This window comes from Strix uralensis, chromosome 2 (genome assembly GCF_047716275.1).
Source record: "Strix uralensis isolate ZFMK-TIS-50842 chromosome 2, bStrUra1, whole genome shotgun sequence".
NCBI lineage: Eukaryota > Metazoa > Chordata > Aves > Strigiformes > Strigidae > Strix > Strix uralensis.
Genome location: NC_133973.1, coordinates 7,846,152 through 7,863,792, shown reverse-complemented (window position 1 = coordinate 7,863,792; position 17,641 = coordinate 7,846,152). Strand labels below are relative to the sequence as shown.

At 55.0% G+C, this 17,641-nt stretch overlaps 1 protein-coding gene and 1 long non-coding RNA gene across 2 annotated transcripts; one reads left to right on the top strand and one right to left on the bottom strand.

The window, feature by feature from the left end:
- Positions 1–3,608: 3,608 nt before the first annotated feature.
- PIANP (PILR alpha associated neural protein) lies at positions 3,609–16,088 on the top strand. The gene is made up of 6 exons (XM_074854628.1): positions 3,609–3,776; positions 10,128–10,196; positions 10,346–10,911; positions 11,086–11,167; positions 11,422–11,649; positions 11,803–16,088. Exons 2-6 carry the CDS (start codon positions 10,180–10,182, stop codon positions 11,822–11,824), a joined length of 915 nt encoding a protein of 304 aa, XP_074710729.1. The 5' UTR covers positions 3,609–3,776; positions 10,128–10,179; the 3' UTR covers positions 11,825–16,088.
- On the bottom strand, positions 14,848–17,407 carry LOC141937155 (uncharacterized). The gene is made up of 3 exons (XR_012626867.1): positions 17,304–17,407; positions 16,249–16,461; positions 14,848–14,936 (listed from the first exon to the last, which is right to left on the bottom strand). It is a non-coding gene; the product is annotated as an uncharacterized LOC141937155 (long non-coding RNA).
- Positions 17,408–17,641: the final 234 nt, after the last annotated feature.

Genomic DNA, 17,641 nt, shown 5'->3' with positions numbered 1-17,641 from the left:
CATGCCCTGGGATATTAATGCTTCCAGAAGCCTTGATAGATCTAAAGCATCACCTTTTCCAAACAAACCTGTAGTCACATCAAAGACTGACAAGAACAAAACAAGTTTATGCAGCAAGATCGGTTTCCTCCAAATCAGGCTGATTGGCATTAACTGGAGAATCTCATATCAGCTCTTTGTTGCTTTGCCTAGAAACTTTCAGGTCTTCTGTTTGCTCTTTACAAATACTGGCAGGGCATAGCTGTCTTCCAGTCTTCTGGGATGTCTCTGATATTCCAGAGCTTATTAACCAGTTGTTTGGTGAGCCACAGGGCCGAGGAAATTGCATTCTCCACGGATTGTTTCCTATATTTTCTAGACTTCCCACTACCATGCCTTCAACCGGGGTATCTTGATGACACCCTTTCCACAGTCTGCCACATCTGTGAGTCCTTTCCCCTTGGTCTATAACCTGTGTCACTGGGGTCCTCCTCCACCACTCTCTAACATATGCAGCTTTCCCAGTATTTTCTAGTTAATTCTTTTGGCCTGCTGGCTGGACTGCTCCGACCTGTGGTGTTTTGCCTAGCAGCATGGCTATAGGCTGTCTTCCAGCACAGGCACCGATAACATCTCTCTCCCCTGTCAGGCTGCCAGTTTTCATACAACTTATTGGAGCTTATTTACCTTTTAGACTCTTGTATTTTTGTCAAACCCATGGCAACTAACAGCCAGCCAGCCAGCCAAAGTTCTGCAGATAGCAGGGCAACCACATGGGTCTCTCTGCCCTTAGGAAACAATGCTAAAAACAGCAGCAGTGGGTCGCTTGGCCTCAGGACTCCTGGGTGTAAATGATCTGTATGTGATGATTTAAAAGTGACTCTGTCAGACAGAAATCAGAGCCTCATATTCTTCTCAGGTATGGCCAGGCAGGGAGATACTTAACTGACCTCACATGACATATGCTGATCCTGGTCCAAATCCTGGCCAAACAGAGATAACTTCCACCTTCCTGTCCATCACCACACCACCTTCACTTTAACACCCTCAGAGTAATACTTTAAACTTAGCACCACTCTCATTTCCTCTTTCCACAGCTACCCAGCTGCTCCTCCTTCAGTCCACCTGATTCCATCTCTCCCCTCAAATTTCCCTGTAACTTCATGCTTGCTCTCCTCTGAGCCCACCCCATCCTCAGCTGCCACTCTGCTTGTCTAAACCTGTGCTCCAAATCAAACCAGCCATTTCCTTTATATCACATAAGAATGATGTAAGAGTGACATCAGCCCTTGTGCTCACCATTCCCATCACTTCAATGGCTTTCCTGACTCTCCCCCACATCTCTCAGAGTTTCCTTGGTCCCTACAACATCGTCCCCCTTGCTCTCTCGCCTATCTCTGGGTCCTTTTGCTTCCTTTTCTAGTTTTGCTCTTCGGGGGGATTTTCAGTGTTTGCGTCATTTGGATTTTCGCCCTTTAACTGACCTTTCCCCAGTTGAAATTTCTCGTCTGTTTTCTGCTTCCCAATTATACTAAACACATTCGTCAGGATTTGAAAAGGTCAGAAAGAGCCCATGTGGCTGATGTAGCCCCTTCCAGAGCTTTCTACCCTCTGCTAACCCCCAGGTGAGGAGGCAGGAGGGAGGAAGGCCAGAGAGCACGCCAACCTGAACGTTGGCTCATGCTGCACCGCCACGTCCCCGGCCACGTCTGTACAGCTGGTTTCTTGGGATGGGTGTGCGAGGGCTCGCAGATCATTTGTACACGTCCCAGGAGGGCTAGAGCTGAAAAGGCTGGAGAATGTGACAGAAGCCTGGATAACCTCTGATGTACGTGAGGGGGACAAAAGCCGAGGGGCTCAGACATGTGCACGCCTGTCGATACACAATGGCACTGTGTCTCACACAAACCCAGACCGTGACTTCTCCCCTGGCAGCACCGTCCTCCCACACCTCGACCTCCCAGTGACCGTAAGCCTCAACACAACCGCATCCCCGTGCTGACACGTCCAAACACACACCGATTTTACTCCCAGACATGTGAAAAAACTGTTGACTCTCCCAAACACACTCACAAAAACACACACAAGACTCAAAATGTCCCGAGGTGGGAAAGCTCGGATGGGCCTGGTTCGTTAGCACGGGAGCTCGTGGGAGGCCTGATGAAGAACATCATCAGGTCCCTCCCGTGTCTGTCCAAAGTTGGCACGACCTGTTCCAGGCATCCTGCTGTGCTCAGGTTTGGTACTGTGTGTCCATTTGTCTTGTGTCCGTTCCTGGTGCAGTGGCAGGTTGCTGTACAGCTCAGTGCTGTCTCTGCTATTTCTTTCTGTTTCTTCCCGGGGTCAGTCACAGTCACAGTCTTTCCTCATCACTTTATGATGAAAAGTTTGATTGTTTCTGAGGATCTGAGGAGATGACTTTCTTGCTTCCTCGTATTTCAGACCCTGGAGTGGAAGCTGTCTTTCTGTCATTGACTTTCTTCTCTTGCCCGTTGGTTGCTCAGCTGCTCCCTTCCGATTTGGACTGCGCTTTCTGTTTGGTACTTGATGGTGGAGGGAGATTTTCCCCGTAAAGCACCCAGCCCCTCAAAGGCACATCAGCTTCTGTCTTTAATTTCGCTGTCACATCCCTGCCATTTCCAGATGCATGCCATCCATCCCCAGCAAAACCGCGCTTGGGGACACGTTCTAACGACCTGGCTGAGCCCTCAGCGGGGAAAAATCCACCTCGGACAGATTCTCCCCCCCATTGCTCCCACAGCACCCGTGTGTCCCACCCGGCCCACGCGTGAGCGGCTCGGCTCTGCCCGTGAAGCAAGACCGGACCCCGCCGCGCTGCGCCCCACCGGGGGGACCCGCCTGCCGCCCCCCCCCCCCCCCCCGCCCCGGTACCACCCGGGGATGATGGATGCGGGGATGCGGGGACGGGGGGGGCGGGACCGGCGCGGCGGCGAGGGGCGGCCGGGGGGGGTGGCATCTCCCCGAGGGGACTGCTGCGGGGCGGAGAGGCGGGGGGCAGCGGTGGCGGGGGTGAGCCGGAGGTGTGTGTGGGGGGGTGCGGCCCGGAGGAAGGGGATCCCGGGGGGCCTCCGCCCCCCAAGGACGGACCCGTCCGGGGGTGGCATTCGCCGGAGCGAGCTGGAGCGACGGGTCCCTTGGAGACACCTCTCCCCATGGCAACCTAATCGCTTCCTGTGAAGATCCCGAAATAACCGACGAGACGGGGGAGCGGAGCGGAGCGGAGAGGAGCGGAGCGGGCAGCGGCGGCGGGGAGGCGGCGGGGAGGCGGCGGGGGGGCAGGTCCGGCGGGCGCGGGGCTGCGGGAGCCCAGCGCGGGCGGGCAGGGAGCGGGCAGGGAGCGGGCAGGGAGCCCTCGCACCCGGCCACCGGGGCCAGGGGGCTCCCGGGCCGGGGGGACGCCGAGGCCCCCGCCCGGCTCCCCCCGGGCGCGCCCCCCCCGGGCTGCAGACGGTGCCGGAGGCGCCCGTGCCAGCAGCCATGGGGTTAACGGGAGGCAGCGAGCGAGAGAGACAGAGACAGAGAGAAAGAGGGGCTGGACCAGTCCTCGGCAGCTGTTTATTTCAAGGCATCTCTCGCTCCCTCTCCCTCAGCCAGGGCTCAGCCTCATCAAACCTTCCTCCTCCTCCTCCTCCTCCTCCTCCTCCTCCTCCTCCTCCTCCTCCTCCTCCTCCTCTCCTTCCTTCGTCCTGGCCATGAGAGGCACCGGCAGCAGCAGCCGTGCTCCCCCAGCCCCCTGCTCGGCCGCCCCGGCTGCGCCCCACTCGTCTCCCCGCAAGGTAAGTTCATCCTCTCAGCCCGGACTTGGGGGACGGGGTGGGGATGGGGCTGCAGGGGCGAGGGGCAGGGAGGGGATGCGTGCCCGTCTCCAAGTCATCTCTCCCCGTCTCCTTCCCCGTGTCCTTTCCCCCCCTTTTTCTTTCCCCTCTCCCCATCTGGGTGCTCTGTCTCCTTCTAGCCGGTTGTTTCCTTCCCCCCCCCCCCCCCCCCTCCCCGCCCCGCCCTTCTCCTCCTCTTTCAGGCTGGGGCAGGGGATGCCCGAGGGGCTGGAAGGGAGGGGGCACAGCCGAGGCACCGCCGCTTCTTGCCCTCCAGCTCTGGGCTCCATCACAGACCTGTTGTGCTGGAGCACTGGAGCCTGCACTGAGGAAGGCGACTTCGGCCAAATTGGCGCAGCTGGAGAAAGGAAACGGAGGGGTCAGTCCCTCCTCCTGCCTGGCCAAGGGGGGCACCATGCAAGAGAGAGCAATTCAGATGTGGGGACTCAGCACCTGAAGCACTCGGATGCCCGGGAACAGTAGGAAACTGGGAGGCAGAAGATTGGCAGACTCATGACATGTATTGCAGGCAGGCACTAGATGGCAGGGGACCGGCATCCTAGAGTGCTGCTTGGAATGGGGCCACACTCACAGTTCCCAAATGCAGGGAGACTTGAGCTCAGAGAACCCACTGATGGGCTCCACAGCCCCATTCCCTAGCTACCGAAACGTCCAGATGCCCCATCGCCCTTCCAACCCCGGCTTCTGCCCCAGCCTAGGATTTCCGTACCCAGCCCGTTAAGTTCGCGCCCCAGTACCTGGCACAGGAATTCCCACCGGCAGTCACCGAACGCTGCAGGACCCGCACTGACACAGGGCGAGTGCTGTCAGCCCCTCCGCGGTCCTGCCGGATCCTCCCGGGCACTGCCACCAGCCCTCTCGGCCTCACACTCAGTCGAGCAGCCTGATGTGAGCCACTGCGTTGAGATTGCCAGCCCCCCAATTCAGCCTGCTCTGCAAGCTGTCACCCCTGGCTCCGTGCATAGCAGGAACTCCTTCCCCAGATGGGCTCGGCATCTCCCACCCCAGGGTACCAGCATTCGGATTGACGCTCCCAGCTGCCAAAACTGCTCCGAGCGCAGCAGAATTACCTCCCTGGGGCAGCTGCCCTCCCTTTCCCGGTCCCCACCCAGCTGAATACAGCAGGACATACGTATAACCCCTTTTCACCAGCTTCCTACTGCTACCAAACCAGTAATGACTGCATCTCTGCCTCTTGGACCATGAACTCCAGGATGTTCATGGCCAGTGAGAAAAATGTAGGTGTGGGGTGCCTGGGGCACCAGGCGGTGCGTGTGTGGGTCTCACTGCCACTGCCTAAACTCGCTCTGCTTGATGCTTGGAGATAGCTGCTAGGTTCTACGGTCCCAGATCACAGTCTCGTATCGGTAGCTGTCACCATAGTCCTTAATGCTGGCCGGGAGTTAAAAAATGACAGCCAACCTAGCGTTCTTTCTCTGCGAAGAGGGCTGGGTCCTCGTCGGGTTTGTTTTGATTTTTTCATCACTATTTCGAGTGGGATCGTTGCCGTGGGGGAGCTGGGTGAAGAAAGGATTTGCATGAAGCTTTCGGTGCTGCGGGGTTGCTAATGGCGAGCATTATTTCAGCCGTCAGTAAGTTTCATAATCTTGGCCCAGCTCCTGTGAATGTTCTGCTCCTCAGGGTCATGAGCTTCTTTCCCCTTCTCCCATCCCTCCCCCCTCTCCCCAAACTGGTTGGCAATTTCATTGTTCCAGTGGAATATATCCGTCATGTGAGGTCATCGCTGCATAAGGAGAGGTGATTGATTGCTTAGGTCACTGGGGCCTGTCCCATGCTGGGCTTTGAATGCTGGCTTGGAGACCTTGAACCGGACTCTGTGCTCAAAGGCGAGGCGGTGTGGGGTGCAGAGGGGCACGGTGATGCATTCCCGGCAGCTTGAGTCGCCGAGCAAACAGACTGCTGCATTCTGAACTAGCTGGAGCGCTCTGAGAGCAGACGGCTTCATTCCTAGAGGCACAGTATCACAGCAGTCAAGCCCGAGATGTTACAAAAATACAGATAGATCATCATCTGCCTGCCGAGCCAGACAGAATCGGGTGCAACTCTTTTGCCATCCCCGGATGGAAGGAGACTCTACCCGCTTCTCACTAGTGGCTTGTGTGTGCTCGGCTTCATCCAATTGCTCTTCAGTCAGAGCTGATCTCGGCTAGGCATCAAGAAAGCTGTGAGATTCTCAGATTTTAAGGCCAGAGGGACCATTTTGATCATCGAGTCTGACCTACAGCAGAGCACAGGCTCTGAATTTCACCAATTTCATTTCCTGCGTCAAGCCCATAACTTCTGATTGAACTGTGTAGCATCTCTTTTAGAAATATGGCCACGCGAAGGCTCCAGGCAGTAGGGAATACACCACCTGCCTAGGTGAATTGTGCTAGTGTGTGACCCTCTTTATTAATAGTATTGTTCCTCATTTGAATTTGTCAAACTTCAGCATTTTGAAACAGAAGGTTACAGATTGCATTTGATGGGAGGGAGCTACAGCGCGGGTATTGCCTGCACACGGCTGGTACCTCGGCTCCTTTATTCCTGTGATGGCTTTTATGTTTGGATAGGATTTATCTTTGGGACCACAGTATGTTAGAGTCCTGGACATGGAGCAGGAGTTATTGGCAGTGAATCCTAGGGCTTCCCCGGGGCGCGGTAGCATCGGAACTCTGGAGCTCAGGGTGTCACATTCAGGGTTTAGTCTGTGCTCCCTGCTCAGAGCAAGAGTGCAGCAGGCTTTGCTCCTAGCCGTTAGTTAGGATGTAAATTCCCAGCCTCCTTGGTGAATCAGGATACATGCTTTGGGACACGACTACCGAGATCTGCTCTCTCATGTCCCAGCAGCGGTGGGGCCGTGCTGCGGGAGACTTACAAAGAGGGAGGAAGCGCAGCTGGGTCCCTGACACTGAGGAACAGCAGCAGGATTCATGCTTCCATCCTGCAAATGCAATGAGAGCAGCTCCTAATAGATTAGCTGCAGGGATCTCTGGTCTGGACCAGTAGTGGGGTCCATATGCAGTAGCAAAGAGCAGTGTAATTCTTACTTGTGGCTTTCAAGCACCAAGATTCACAAACTGAGCTCAATGAAGTGCCCTGGGGAAATAGCTTTGTCATTCACACTCTGTCATCTGTGCATCACAGGACTGGAACACTGCGATGAAGGCTCTGTACCTAGAGTGACAATACACAGGTCCATCTTTGGACCCTGGGAGTAGCCCTGTCCGTTTTTATCACAATTAGACCTTGGAAATAGATCTGAAAGGAAGAGACATGCCATGTGGTACTGGTGCAGAATTCCAGTCTCTCTGCTCTGGCATGCAAAGGCCTTTTGAATGGTGTAAGGTATGTGGATACTGGGATTTATACGTCCAGGTAGTAAAAGCGTTGGCATCCTGTCCTCCCCTCTGAAGATCTACCAGTTTATTGAGCATCCACACCCAGAGCTGCACACAGAGCTGAATGAAGGGCATTTGCTACACTTGCCCTCCAGTGCTGCAGGGTCTGTGCCCAGGACATAATCCCCACTGCCGGCTAACTGCAGAGAGCCCCAGACACGCTGCTTTGTCCGTAAGCCACAGGGACATCCATGCTCTGTTTTGGACATGAACGCTCCATGCACAGTGGAGTCCAGCCCTCCCTGACTGGCATTTGCACCCAGAACATTCCTTTGCTTTCCTGGCATTCATGCTATGGGAGACACCTCTGTGCTTCTCCCAGCTCCTCCACAACCATGCATGGGAGTACAGGACACACTCTCAGTCTTCGGCCACGATACGATTAGCAAACCAGAATGTGTTGACTGAGACTGACTGACATTGCCTCATTCCTGCACTCACCTGGAGCCACCTTTGGCGTAGGGACTCCAGGAGTCACCTACTCTTCACTGCTGGCAGCAGGACCTGTGCCCCACAGCGTCTCACACGCCATGTCCAGGCTGTCACTTCCACAGCGTTATGTGTAGTGCTGGGGGTCACTCCTTCCCCTCAGCTCCAGTTACAGCCGTTACCTGCTCCGTAGGGCTGAGATTCAGACTACCAGCTGCAAAAGTGATTCAGGATTTGGCTCTGTAGGGTTTAGACTTTGGGAATCCATAGTCTGGGGTGCTGTTGCTGGAGCTCACAATCTCAGCCAAGAAATACAGCTAGGTCTCCGTTATAAGACATCCCAAGAAGTGAGAAGAACACAGTGAGCTGGGTGACCCAGCACACTGTGCAGCTACACCTAGGAATGTTTCTACTGGTAGAGCCATCTACATTAGGAGGAATGCTAGCAGTTACATGTGTACCCCTAATGTACCATACTCCCCTGTGGACTGGCACTGAGGTCTACCTGCACCTGGAGAGAAGATCTCCACTCCTGGGGTGGCACTGTCCACATCCACATCTCCTGCTGCCTGATGCAGAACAGCCCGCAGCCCCTGAGGACCAGAGCTGGAACTGAGAATGCCGTGCCACAAGCAGAGCAGGCTCTTCTCCCCAGGGAGCTACTGCCCCTTGGTGAGTCCCAGGCATGGCCCCAGGGACTCCAGGCCACCCTGAAACCACTCAGGAGATTTGTGTGCCCTCTAGCCTGGGGACTCACACGGGGACGTCCCCCCAGTCCTTGGAATTCCCTCCCTTTCCAAAGTCCAAAAGAAATTCTGTCACGGATTTGTGTTGCCAGACATGATCTTCCACGGCATCGTGATCATAATCCAGATGGCCAAGATCTCGCCAGCCTCTAGCTTTGGAAGAAACTTGCTCCGTTCTGTTGTCTCTCTGCAGAGCTGCATTTTAATACTAAGTCTCCTCTGAGGCTTAGAGGTTCAGGAGCAAAGTACAAAGAAATGCTGAGAATAGCTCCTCTTTTCTCCTCATCTTCATCTCAGGATCCCTCCAGAGACTGATCTTGCCCCGGAGGGAAGGGCAGGGCACTAGCCGACAATTCCTTTTTTTCTGTGAACTTTGTTTAAATATTTAACAGAAGGAAACTAAAAATATCCCCAGTTAATGCAGCAGGAACTAGACAGCTACTCATTCGTGGATGCCTTTCCTCCCAGCCCCTCTCCTCAGGTATGAGTCCCCTTTCTACAGCAAGCACCGGGCTCTTCCCTCAGCAAGAAGAAGCCTCCCACTCAGGAGGGGCTGCAGTTTTAGTTCAGGGCATGGACTGAGCAGGAAGGGGATGGCAGTTATCCCTTGGGAGTCGGGAGGTGCAACACAGCTGGCTGGGGGCTGGAGGTGCAGGGTTGGCCTCTGCGTTGACTCCCTCGGCCAAGCAGCCCCATTTCTCCATCCTGGCAGCCAGAGAGGGGCACGACTGGGGGTTGCCGGCATTCATGCTTTCCTCTTCACGATGAAGGAGTGAGTTGAATATCCTGAATGATTTTTTTTTTTTCGGGGGGTGTGTGTGCATGGTCTTTGTTGCGGAGAGGATCCTGGGTCGGGCACATAATAGCTGCCCAGGGAAGGGCTGGCGCTGCGCTGTGCCCAGCCACGAGAAGGGGCAGACAGCATGAAGGGCAGCCATGCTACCGCTGGACTGATGCCAGCGGATGGTGTGTGGCCGGTGCAGAAATCCAGCCCTTACTCCATGTTACTGCTGCTTCCTAGTGCTGCTTGGCCATGGGAGGTGGGAGAGAAAGAGAAGGAATAGGGGAGGAAGGGAGGGATGGGACAGCGCAGAGGACACTAGGACAAGGAGCGTGGGAAGGTAATTCCATGTTAGCTAAGAGGAAAGTAATTACTAAATATTTGATAGGCATATTTTTGCACTTAAATTCTTTAGTAAGGCTGGACTTTTCTCGCTGATTCACTCTCTCTCAGTCTTCTTGGTTTATCACTTTCATGCTTCCCCTCTCACTCCCTCACTCTGGCACACAATGAAGAGGCTCTTTTTTAATAAATGGATTACATGCTCTACACTATAAATAAACACAGGAGTTAAGATTCCAACTTGTTCCAGCGATAAGCAAACAAAGATGCCGAATCCCCTTCTCGGCCCTCAGACAAGAGAGTCCCCGGGGAAGCTGCGCATGTGCCTCTGCACGTGTGCTCCAGAGAACGCTCCTTGCTTCTGTGTGCGTATGCTAATGCGTGTGTTTCTGTGCGGTGTTGGGGTTAGGGCGACAATGCACCTCTGTGCAGGAAAGCACGCAGGCATGGGGGGGACATGAGAACTGCAGTAGGTGCACGTGTGGGTGCTGGGGCCAGGAGCTCGCCTGCAGTGGCTCACGCTGCCTCCGGGGAGAGAAAGCGGTTGCTGCTGGGTGAGGGGACACTGACAACTCTCCCTTTTGGTTCCCAGTGAAGAAGATGAGACAGGATCCTCGCTGAGCAAAGACGCTGTTGCATCCGAGATGGAGCCCAGTGCCTGGTAGGTTCACAGCTTCCCACCTTCGTCGGTGACACGGGAAGATGACGGGAGCACAGGTGGCGGGCTGCTCCCGGCTGCTCCGGGCTTGGCCTTTCGGCAGGAGGGACATTTCAGATAAAGCTCTCTTCTTCCTCCCCCCCGCCCTGCAGCAGGATGCCTCCACTCCTCTCCTGCGTCCACTCCCTGCAGCTGTGGCATCTCCTCCTCCTGGTCTCAGCCATCCCTCCTCCTGGAGTCTGGTCTCTTCGCTCTCGGGGCCCAGCAGCTGCTCGGCCTCTTTGCACCCGTCGGAGCCCCTCGGCCCCGCGGCCCATTTGCATCTGGGACAGGACCTCGCTGCCGGAGAGGGATTCTCGCTTCGCCCTGCCACGCCAGCGGGCCCTGGCACCTCGGGGGGGAGAGCTGCGGCATGTCGTGCGGCTGAGGCGCCAGGCAGCGGGGGCCCGCCCTGCCACCCCCTCCGGGTTTGAGGACGGCATGCCCTCCTCCCAGTACCCCTGGGCCATCGTGTGGGGCCCCACGGTGTCCGATGAGGATGGAGGGGACACCAACTCAGCCAACCCAGGCTTCCCACCGCTGGGATACACCTTTGTCTCGCCACACGGGATGGCAACGGCGCAGCCCAATTCCCACTCGCTCCTGCACAACGCAGGGCTCAACCTGCGTGAGACCCCAGCCACCCTGCGGCCCTTCTTGTTTGGGCCCCGGGGGGAAGGTAAATCTGCCCTTTGCTCCTTTCACACACACCCTGCCCTTGCCCCATCCCCGCAGGAGCAAGCTCTGTCTGCAAAACTCACGAGGCCCCCAGCGGGAACCTCCCCTTGCACTGCTGCTCTGCGGGGACGGGTGGCTGTGGCCATCACCCCCCCTCTCCCCCTCTGTCTCGCAGGTGTGGACCCCCAGCTGTATGTCACCATCACCATCTCCATCATCATTGTCCTGGTTGCCACTGGGATCATATTCAAATTCTGGTGAGTGGAGTTTGGGCTAATGGAGGCTGTCACCACACTGCTGTCTGCAGGTGGGTGGGCAGGAGGACTGTGGGCTTGGGTGCCGTTTGTCCTAGGGGTGTGGATCTGGTGCTGCAGGCCCTTGCGAGCTTGGCATGTGGCCAAACTGGGCTCTAACATTGAGCATAGAGGGGTCCCACCAACCTCTCTGTCATCAAGGGCTGGGGCTTGTCTGAGGGAGCACTCTTTACCTCCCCCTTTGTTTCTCTCCAAAGCTGGGACCGTAATCAGAAACGTCGGCGTCACTCGGGGCAGCAGAGCGGTGGGAGGCAGCAGGAGAGCCAGCAGCCCCTCACGGACCTCTCCCCCACCACCGTCAGCATCCTGGGGCCCTACGGTGACTCCCTGACCCCCACACCCGAGGTGGAGGAGTCCAGGCAGGGCCAGGAGGGTGTGGAGAAACTGGGGGGCCACGGGAAGAGCACGGCCTTTCAGCTCAACCGGTGAGTGGCCGGTGAGCTGGGGCAGGAGGTTGTGGCTGGGGACAGGGGGACAGGCATGCTGAGGCAGGGCAAAGGCGCCAGTCGGGTGATGGGGGTGGTGGGGCAGCATGAGTGCCTGTTGCTAATTAATTTCCAATTCTTTTTTCCCCCCAGAATCCCACTGGTGAACCTGTGACGCTGACGGGAGAAGCAGAGCTGGCTCCCCCCCACCCTCCTGTCACAGCCGGCGAGTGCAGACTCCCGCCACCTCTGCTACCCCAGGATAAAATGACCTCCTTGTGCCATGGCCCGCCACCACCATTATTAACTAACTCCACCAGGATGTGCCTGGGCAAATGGACGAGCTGGGCCTCCTTAGCCTCCTGCTGGGGGAAGGTTGGGGACCCCCCCACACCCTGCCCACACCGGACAGGGTGATGAGAGAGCAGGATGGTGGGAGGGAAGACAGCTGGTGATGGTGTGAAATCTTGGCCTCCCCAGCCCCTCTCCTAGCACACACGCAGACACATACACACACACACTTGGATCTCTGTGACTCTCTCACCAGTGCATGCCTGACATCGGGGGTAGGCAAGGTGGAAAGGCATACCCCTGTCCCCGTGGGCCCTAACCCCTCTGTGTGTCCCTTCCCATGTCGTGTGCTTTGAAGTGAACGTCTGGAGTTTAGTGGCTGCAGGATTGCCCGCCGGGGCTTGGTCTCCCTTGAGCCACAACTCGGGTGGTGACAGGTTCTTCTGTTCCCGAGGCCTTGGCCCTCCCAGGGGTGCCAAGGGTGGGTGAAGCTTGGGCAGAAGAGGCCCACATAGCACCTGGGCCCCCTCAGCAACCCATTTCCTTGAAGGAAACATTGCCTCCCCCCTAGATGGAAGATATTCACATCTTTCCATTTTCTTTCTGCCTAACACTCCTCTGTTTTTTCTCTTCAGCTTGTATCTTTCTTCATCTCTCCCCAATTTTTTTCTCTCAGTTCCTCCCCCTGCCACTTCTCTTGCCAGTGGAAAAGGTTCCTTTAGCTTTCCAAACATTTTGATCTCTTGGAAGTCTCCTTGCTGTCCCGCTCCACCCCCTCGGTCTCCTTCATCAAGGTTTTTCTGAAGAACATCAGTTTATGGTAATGTTCTTTAGAAAATCTGAAGCGAAGCCCTCTGCCCATCATGTTATTTAGCAAGTGTGTTGTACATTGGGATACTGCCGAAGCAACTAAAGCATGTCATGCAGATATAGCTGGGCACGAGGAATCTGAGTTTTGCTGGGCTGAGGTAGGGAATTGCTTTCAGACACTCGTGCCACAGGCAATGAGCAGCAGACATGACTCTGTGTGCCTGGGATGACAAAGAGCGATTGGCCTTGGAAACATCTGAAGGGTTGCCATGTACTGCTGGTAGGTCTCTCCTGGAATACAAGGTGACTGGAGACCCACAAAGCAACGCTCACCACGGGCATGAGAGAGGAGGTATCTGGGGTGCCAACCTTTGTGAGTGTATTGCCCCAGCTGGTTGGGGACCAAAACCCCACAGGCGTCAGCGCAAACTGGTTGCCTGAGCACGTACTTTGGAGCTGTGGGGGTCTGTAGGGCAGGCAGCCACACTGTCGGTTACTTGTGTGAGCAAGATCAGTGTGTTTCAACCTCTTCCTACGTGTGGACCCATGGGTGTCACTTTGAGGAAGTGTGAAATGGCAAATTTCAGCTTAATGGCAATAGTTGCTCTCCCTTGTTTTTTTGTGGACACCTTCAAAGTAATTCACACACCCCACATTGACAGCCGCTGAGCTGAAATCATGGAGATTTAGGTAAGGTTGTCCCTATACCATACAAATACCTTCAGCTGCTGGACTGATATGGCCGGAGACAGGAAACTCACCCACAATTTGAAGGCCCTAATGCACCATACAAGGTCTCTGACAAAAGTCAGGTTGGGAGAAAAGGAAATGGCTCTTTCATCCTTTATCTCTGCAGTAAAATCCTATTCTTTATAGGACAAAGCACAGGGAAATTTGTAAAAGGTCTGGTTCTGCCCATTTACCCAGCTGAACTATTAGGTGATCTGGGGTCCCATCTGACTCACCATGAAGGACATTTAAATGAGAGTGTAAATTGCAATAAGCTTCACAAAAAACAGTAGAGATTTGGAGAAAATGACAGGTCAAATAAAATTACTGGCTTATTAAAAGCACAGAATGGCTGAAAGATGTAGGTGGAAAAGGACTCTGGAGGTCTCTAGTCTAAGCACAGGTTGAGTCTCTGCTTATAGCAGGGGATATTATTGCTTTACCCTAGATCGATTTTTTACCGAGCCTTTTCCTTATTCAGGATCCATTCAAGGCTTTGGTGGACATCGAAGCTGCGGACAGGGCTGTTCTTCCTCATGCTGACACATCAGCGCTGGGGAAGGACATCTGTGCGCAGCCTGCAAGATGCTGCACTGCTTATTGCTGGCAGTTTACAATAAAATGCCTTGAACTGGTTTAAGTAATCTTCCAGACCAGATTAATTAGATTGCTTTTTGATCAATAGTGCTTGTTGAAACAAGGCCAGAGTTTAGACTCTACCACTTCAAGGGCTGTCCTTGGACTTTCCCTTTCCGCACGCTGAGTGGAGAGAAGGTCTGTCAGAAAGTGGCAGGGCACCGCAGGAGGCGTAGTGAAAACATGTTCCGACACCTGATGCAGGGAAGCCCTGCGCTCTGCTGGCCAGGCTTTTGTAAACTCTACAAACACATCAGATCTTGGTGTTCTGGGGTTTTTTTTCCCCCTTTAACGTGTCTCTGTTTTTGTTAAAAGTATCTCCAGGGAACGAAGCCTTTCACAGATGCTGTGGGAATGGGGAAGGTGGGGAATGCAGTAGAGAAAACTCTTACAATGAAGTTTGGATATGCTGAACATCTTTTTCAAGACCACTTTTTCCAGCCAAATATGTTTTTATGACAGTAATTCACTCTCTCATGCAAAACAGGTTAGATATGGGAAACAACTTCATTGTCTGGCCCAAATTTTCATTGCTACATTTTGTCCCTGGAAAAAAACATTCAAAATGCGTGTGGACACACAAGCTTCTTCCAGTCAATAAATAATCTTACTGGATCTGTTTTCTCCATGGCTGGAGCCTTATAAACCATTTTCCCCTATGCAGACTGGAGCCAGAGCGTGCCTGCAGTCTCTTCCCTGGCCCGGGCTAATATTCTGTGAGATGTTCACATGGATGGGTTGACAGCACCAACCACCAAGCCAGGGCAGAGGCCAGCACCTTCTCAGTCACAGCCCATCAGGTTGCCCTGTCTTCAAGGTGACTGGAGGAGAAAGAGCTGGATTAATTTTTTCCAGTGGAGATTTTACAGAGAGAAAGGTGTGTGGGGAAAACGACTGAAAATGTTCATAGCGTTGGGTTGAGCTGCCCAACATTTCTGTGTAATTAAAAGGAAATGTCTGGGTGCCTGGGTGAGTTGAAGGCACTGTGTCTGTGCTGAGCTCTTGGAGGGATGTGGCTTTGTTAACACAAGGGTGGTCCCTCTGTGAGTGCAGTGGGAAGGAGGGAAGGACTGGGGGAGAACCTCTCCCCTCCGCCCTGTGTTGCTTCAGGGCAGGAACTGGAGTCTCACTCTGTTTACCCAGCAGAGTGGCATGACCACAAGGCTGAATCCTGCTTGGGCTTTCCCATCTGGTCGATTGTGACTGGTAGGCAGGGGAGCAGACCCCCAGCGTGTGCTTCCACAATGCTCCTCTGGTCCAGTTTACAGGGACTCACATCCAGCCAAGCATCCCACCACTTCAGAGAGGGCTATCTACCTCTTCCTCAATGGCACCTAAGTGCCCTTGCAAATCTGGTCCTTTCATTTCCCACTCCCTTTCCCGATAAGGAAAAATGCTTGGAAAGGAGCCGTTTGTTCACTCCCCTCAAGTTCTCAAACACGATCACCTTCAGACTGCTCTGAATTAAACTATGGCACAACATTAGAGCCAAGTCCCGCAGCACAAAAGCCCTGGGCCAAACTCCAGCTCCCCGACCCCATCCCTGCTGATGTCTCACGGTAGTCCTGGCCCTACCTTGGCAAGACCATAGAGGGGGGCCCCTTCCTTCACCAACTGCTGGCTCTCTACTCCTTTTTTCCAGTTGTTTTCCCTCTCCCACTGTTTGCCCGCTTCCCACTCCTGTCCTGTACCATGGTCTCCCTCCCAGTAATCTCTCCCTTCCTGCTGTTTTCGCTTTCCCCACTCCTCTCTTGTTCTCCTTTTGCCACTTGGTCTCGTTCTGCCATGGTTCACATCCTCCCCTCTGTCCTCTCTCCTGCTTCCCTGCTCAGTCTCGCTCTTCCCCCTCCCCTGCCCTTGTGCGCTGTGATATATATTTTTGTAGGATTTCTCTTCTCCTTGTGGTGAAATATTCAATTCTTGTGGGATGTTAGTTTCAACATTTTTAAATAAACCTTTGCAAAATACTGAAAGCAGAGCTCTTGCTACTGTGGAAGAGACCGTAATGTCAAAGTGGGATGAGAGGGACTTCACCCTGGGCAGATCCCAGTGGGACAGAGGCTCAGACATCTGGCACCCCACAGTCTCTTCTGGGGGGGTAGACAGGGCAATTTGGCCCTGCAGCTGTCTCACCTTGGTCTCCTTGCTGTCCAAAGAGGCCCTTTGACCCTCCTCACACGTTACCACAGGAGGTGTTCCCTGATGGAGAAGGCCTTGCACACCCACTCCTCCACCCAGAGCGGCCGTTTTGCCTCTGGAGCTGCTGCCTCCCAGCCACGCTTTGGGGCCACTTGTCACACGCTGGTTCGTGCTGGGAGCCAGGGTGGCCGGGAGAGGTGAGAGAAGCTGAAGGGAAGGGAGGGAGACTGAGCGATGCAGGCACAGAAGCCTCCCTCACTCTGTTCCCCGCGGCTGCCTCCGCAATTTCTATTTACAGCCCTGCTGCCTCCCCTCCTGGCCACAGTGCCGCTGCCGTTGCTGGTTTCCAGGGCTGCTCTGTAATTAAGCATCCTTGTCTCCTGCAACTCCCCCACTTCGTGAGCCCTGGCGGCGATCGGTGCTGGGGTGGGCACGGAGGGGGTGCTGGGGACCAGCACCAGGCACAGTGGCCACTCTGAAGGGCCACTCCCCAGCAATGGTAGGAGGATTGCTAGCTGCTGCGGACGGTCCTCGGCCCCTGCTCCCTCTGCCCACTGGCTGCCTGAGTCCTTTGGGCACTGGAGGTCTCCCTGATCCGCTGCTTTACTGTCAGAGGAAGGAGCAGGCTCCCCAGACCAGACCTGACGTCGAACTCTGTTCTGGGGTCTCTGCCCACTGGAAGGATCCAGGACCACCTCCCACCGCGGGGCCAGATCCCTGCACATGGCACCACTGGATCTCAGTGGGCCCAGACCCGCCGGAGAGCAGACACACACCTGCCATGGCTGTCCCAGGGCATGCACATGTGAGAGGCTGACCAGCACCTCTTCTGCCCCTGTGCTGAGCTGTGGGAGGACAGAGTCCCTCACCCCTGTTGCTTTAGGTGGCTGGTCACCTGCCCCCCCGGCTGATCCTCTCCAGTCAAGTGCATACAGCAGCTCTGGGGCTGGGCAGGCTGGAGAGACTTGACTGAGGAGGCGATAGATTCTCACTGTGCTGAAATTACAGACTCACGTACTCATCGGTGCAGTGAAATGTCTTGCACAAACCTCATCTGCTTCCAGCCAGAGCTTCGGCCCTTCCTGCTGACTTCTCTGTCATCAGATGCTTTTTCTCCAGTGCCCTCTCAGCACAGGCTGAGGCTGCAGGCGTTCAGTCAAACATTCCCTTTCTTCACCAGGACTTGTTCTCTGCCTCACAGGAGAAGCTCCATGAGCTGCCCCTTTTTCTTCCGGCTTCCTGAAACACCGACTAGGTCTAGTCCCCTCCCATCACCACTCCCCACTACATCACTGTTGCCTACCTGCCCATGTTGACTTCCCACCCTTCCAGTCTGCTCCCAGTCCTGCTTCCTTCCCCAGCATCTCCCTTCCTTCCAGGTCTCCAG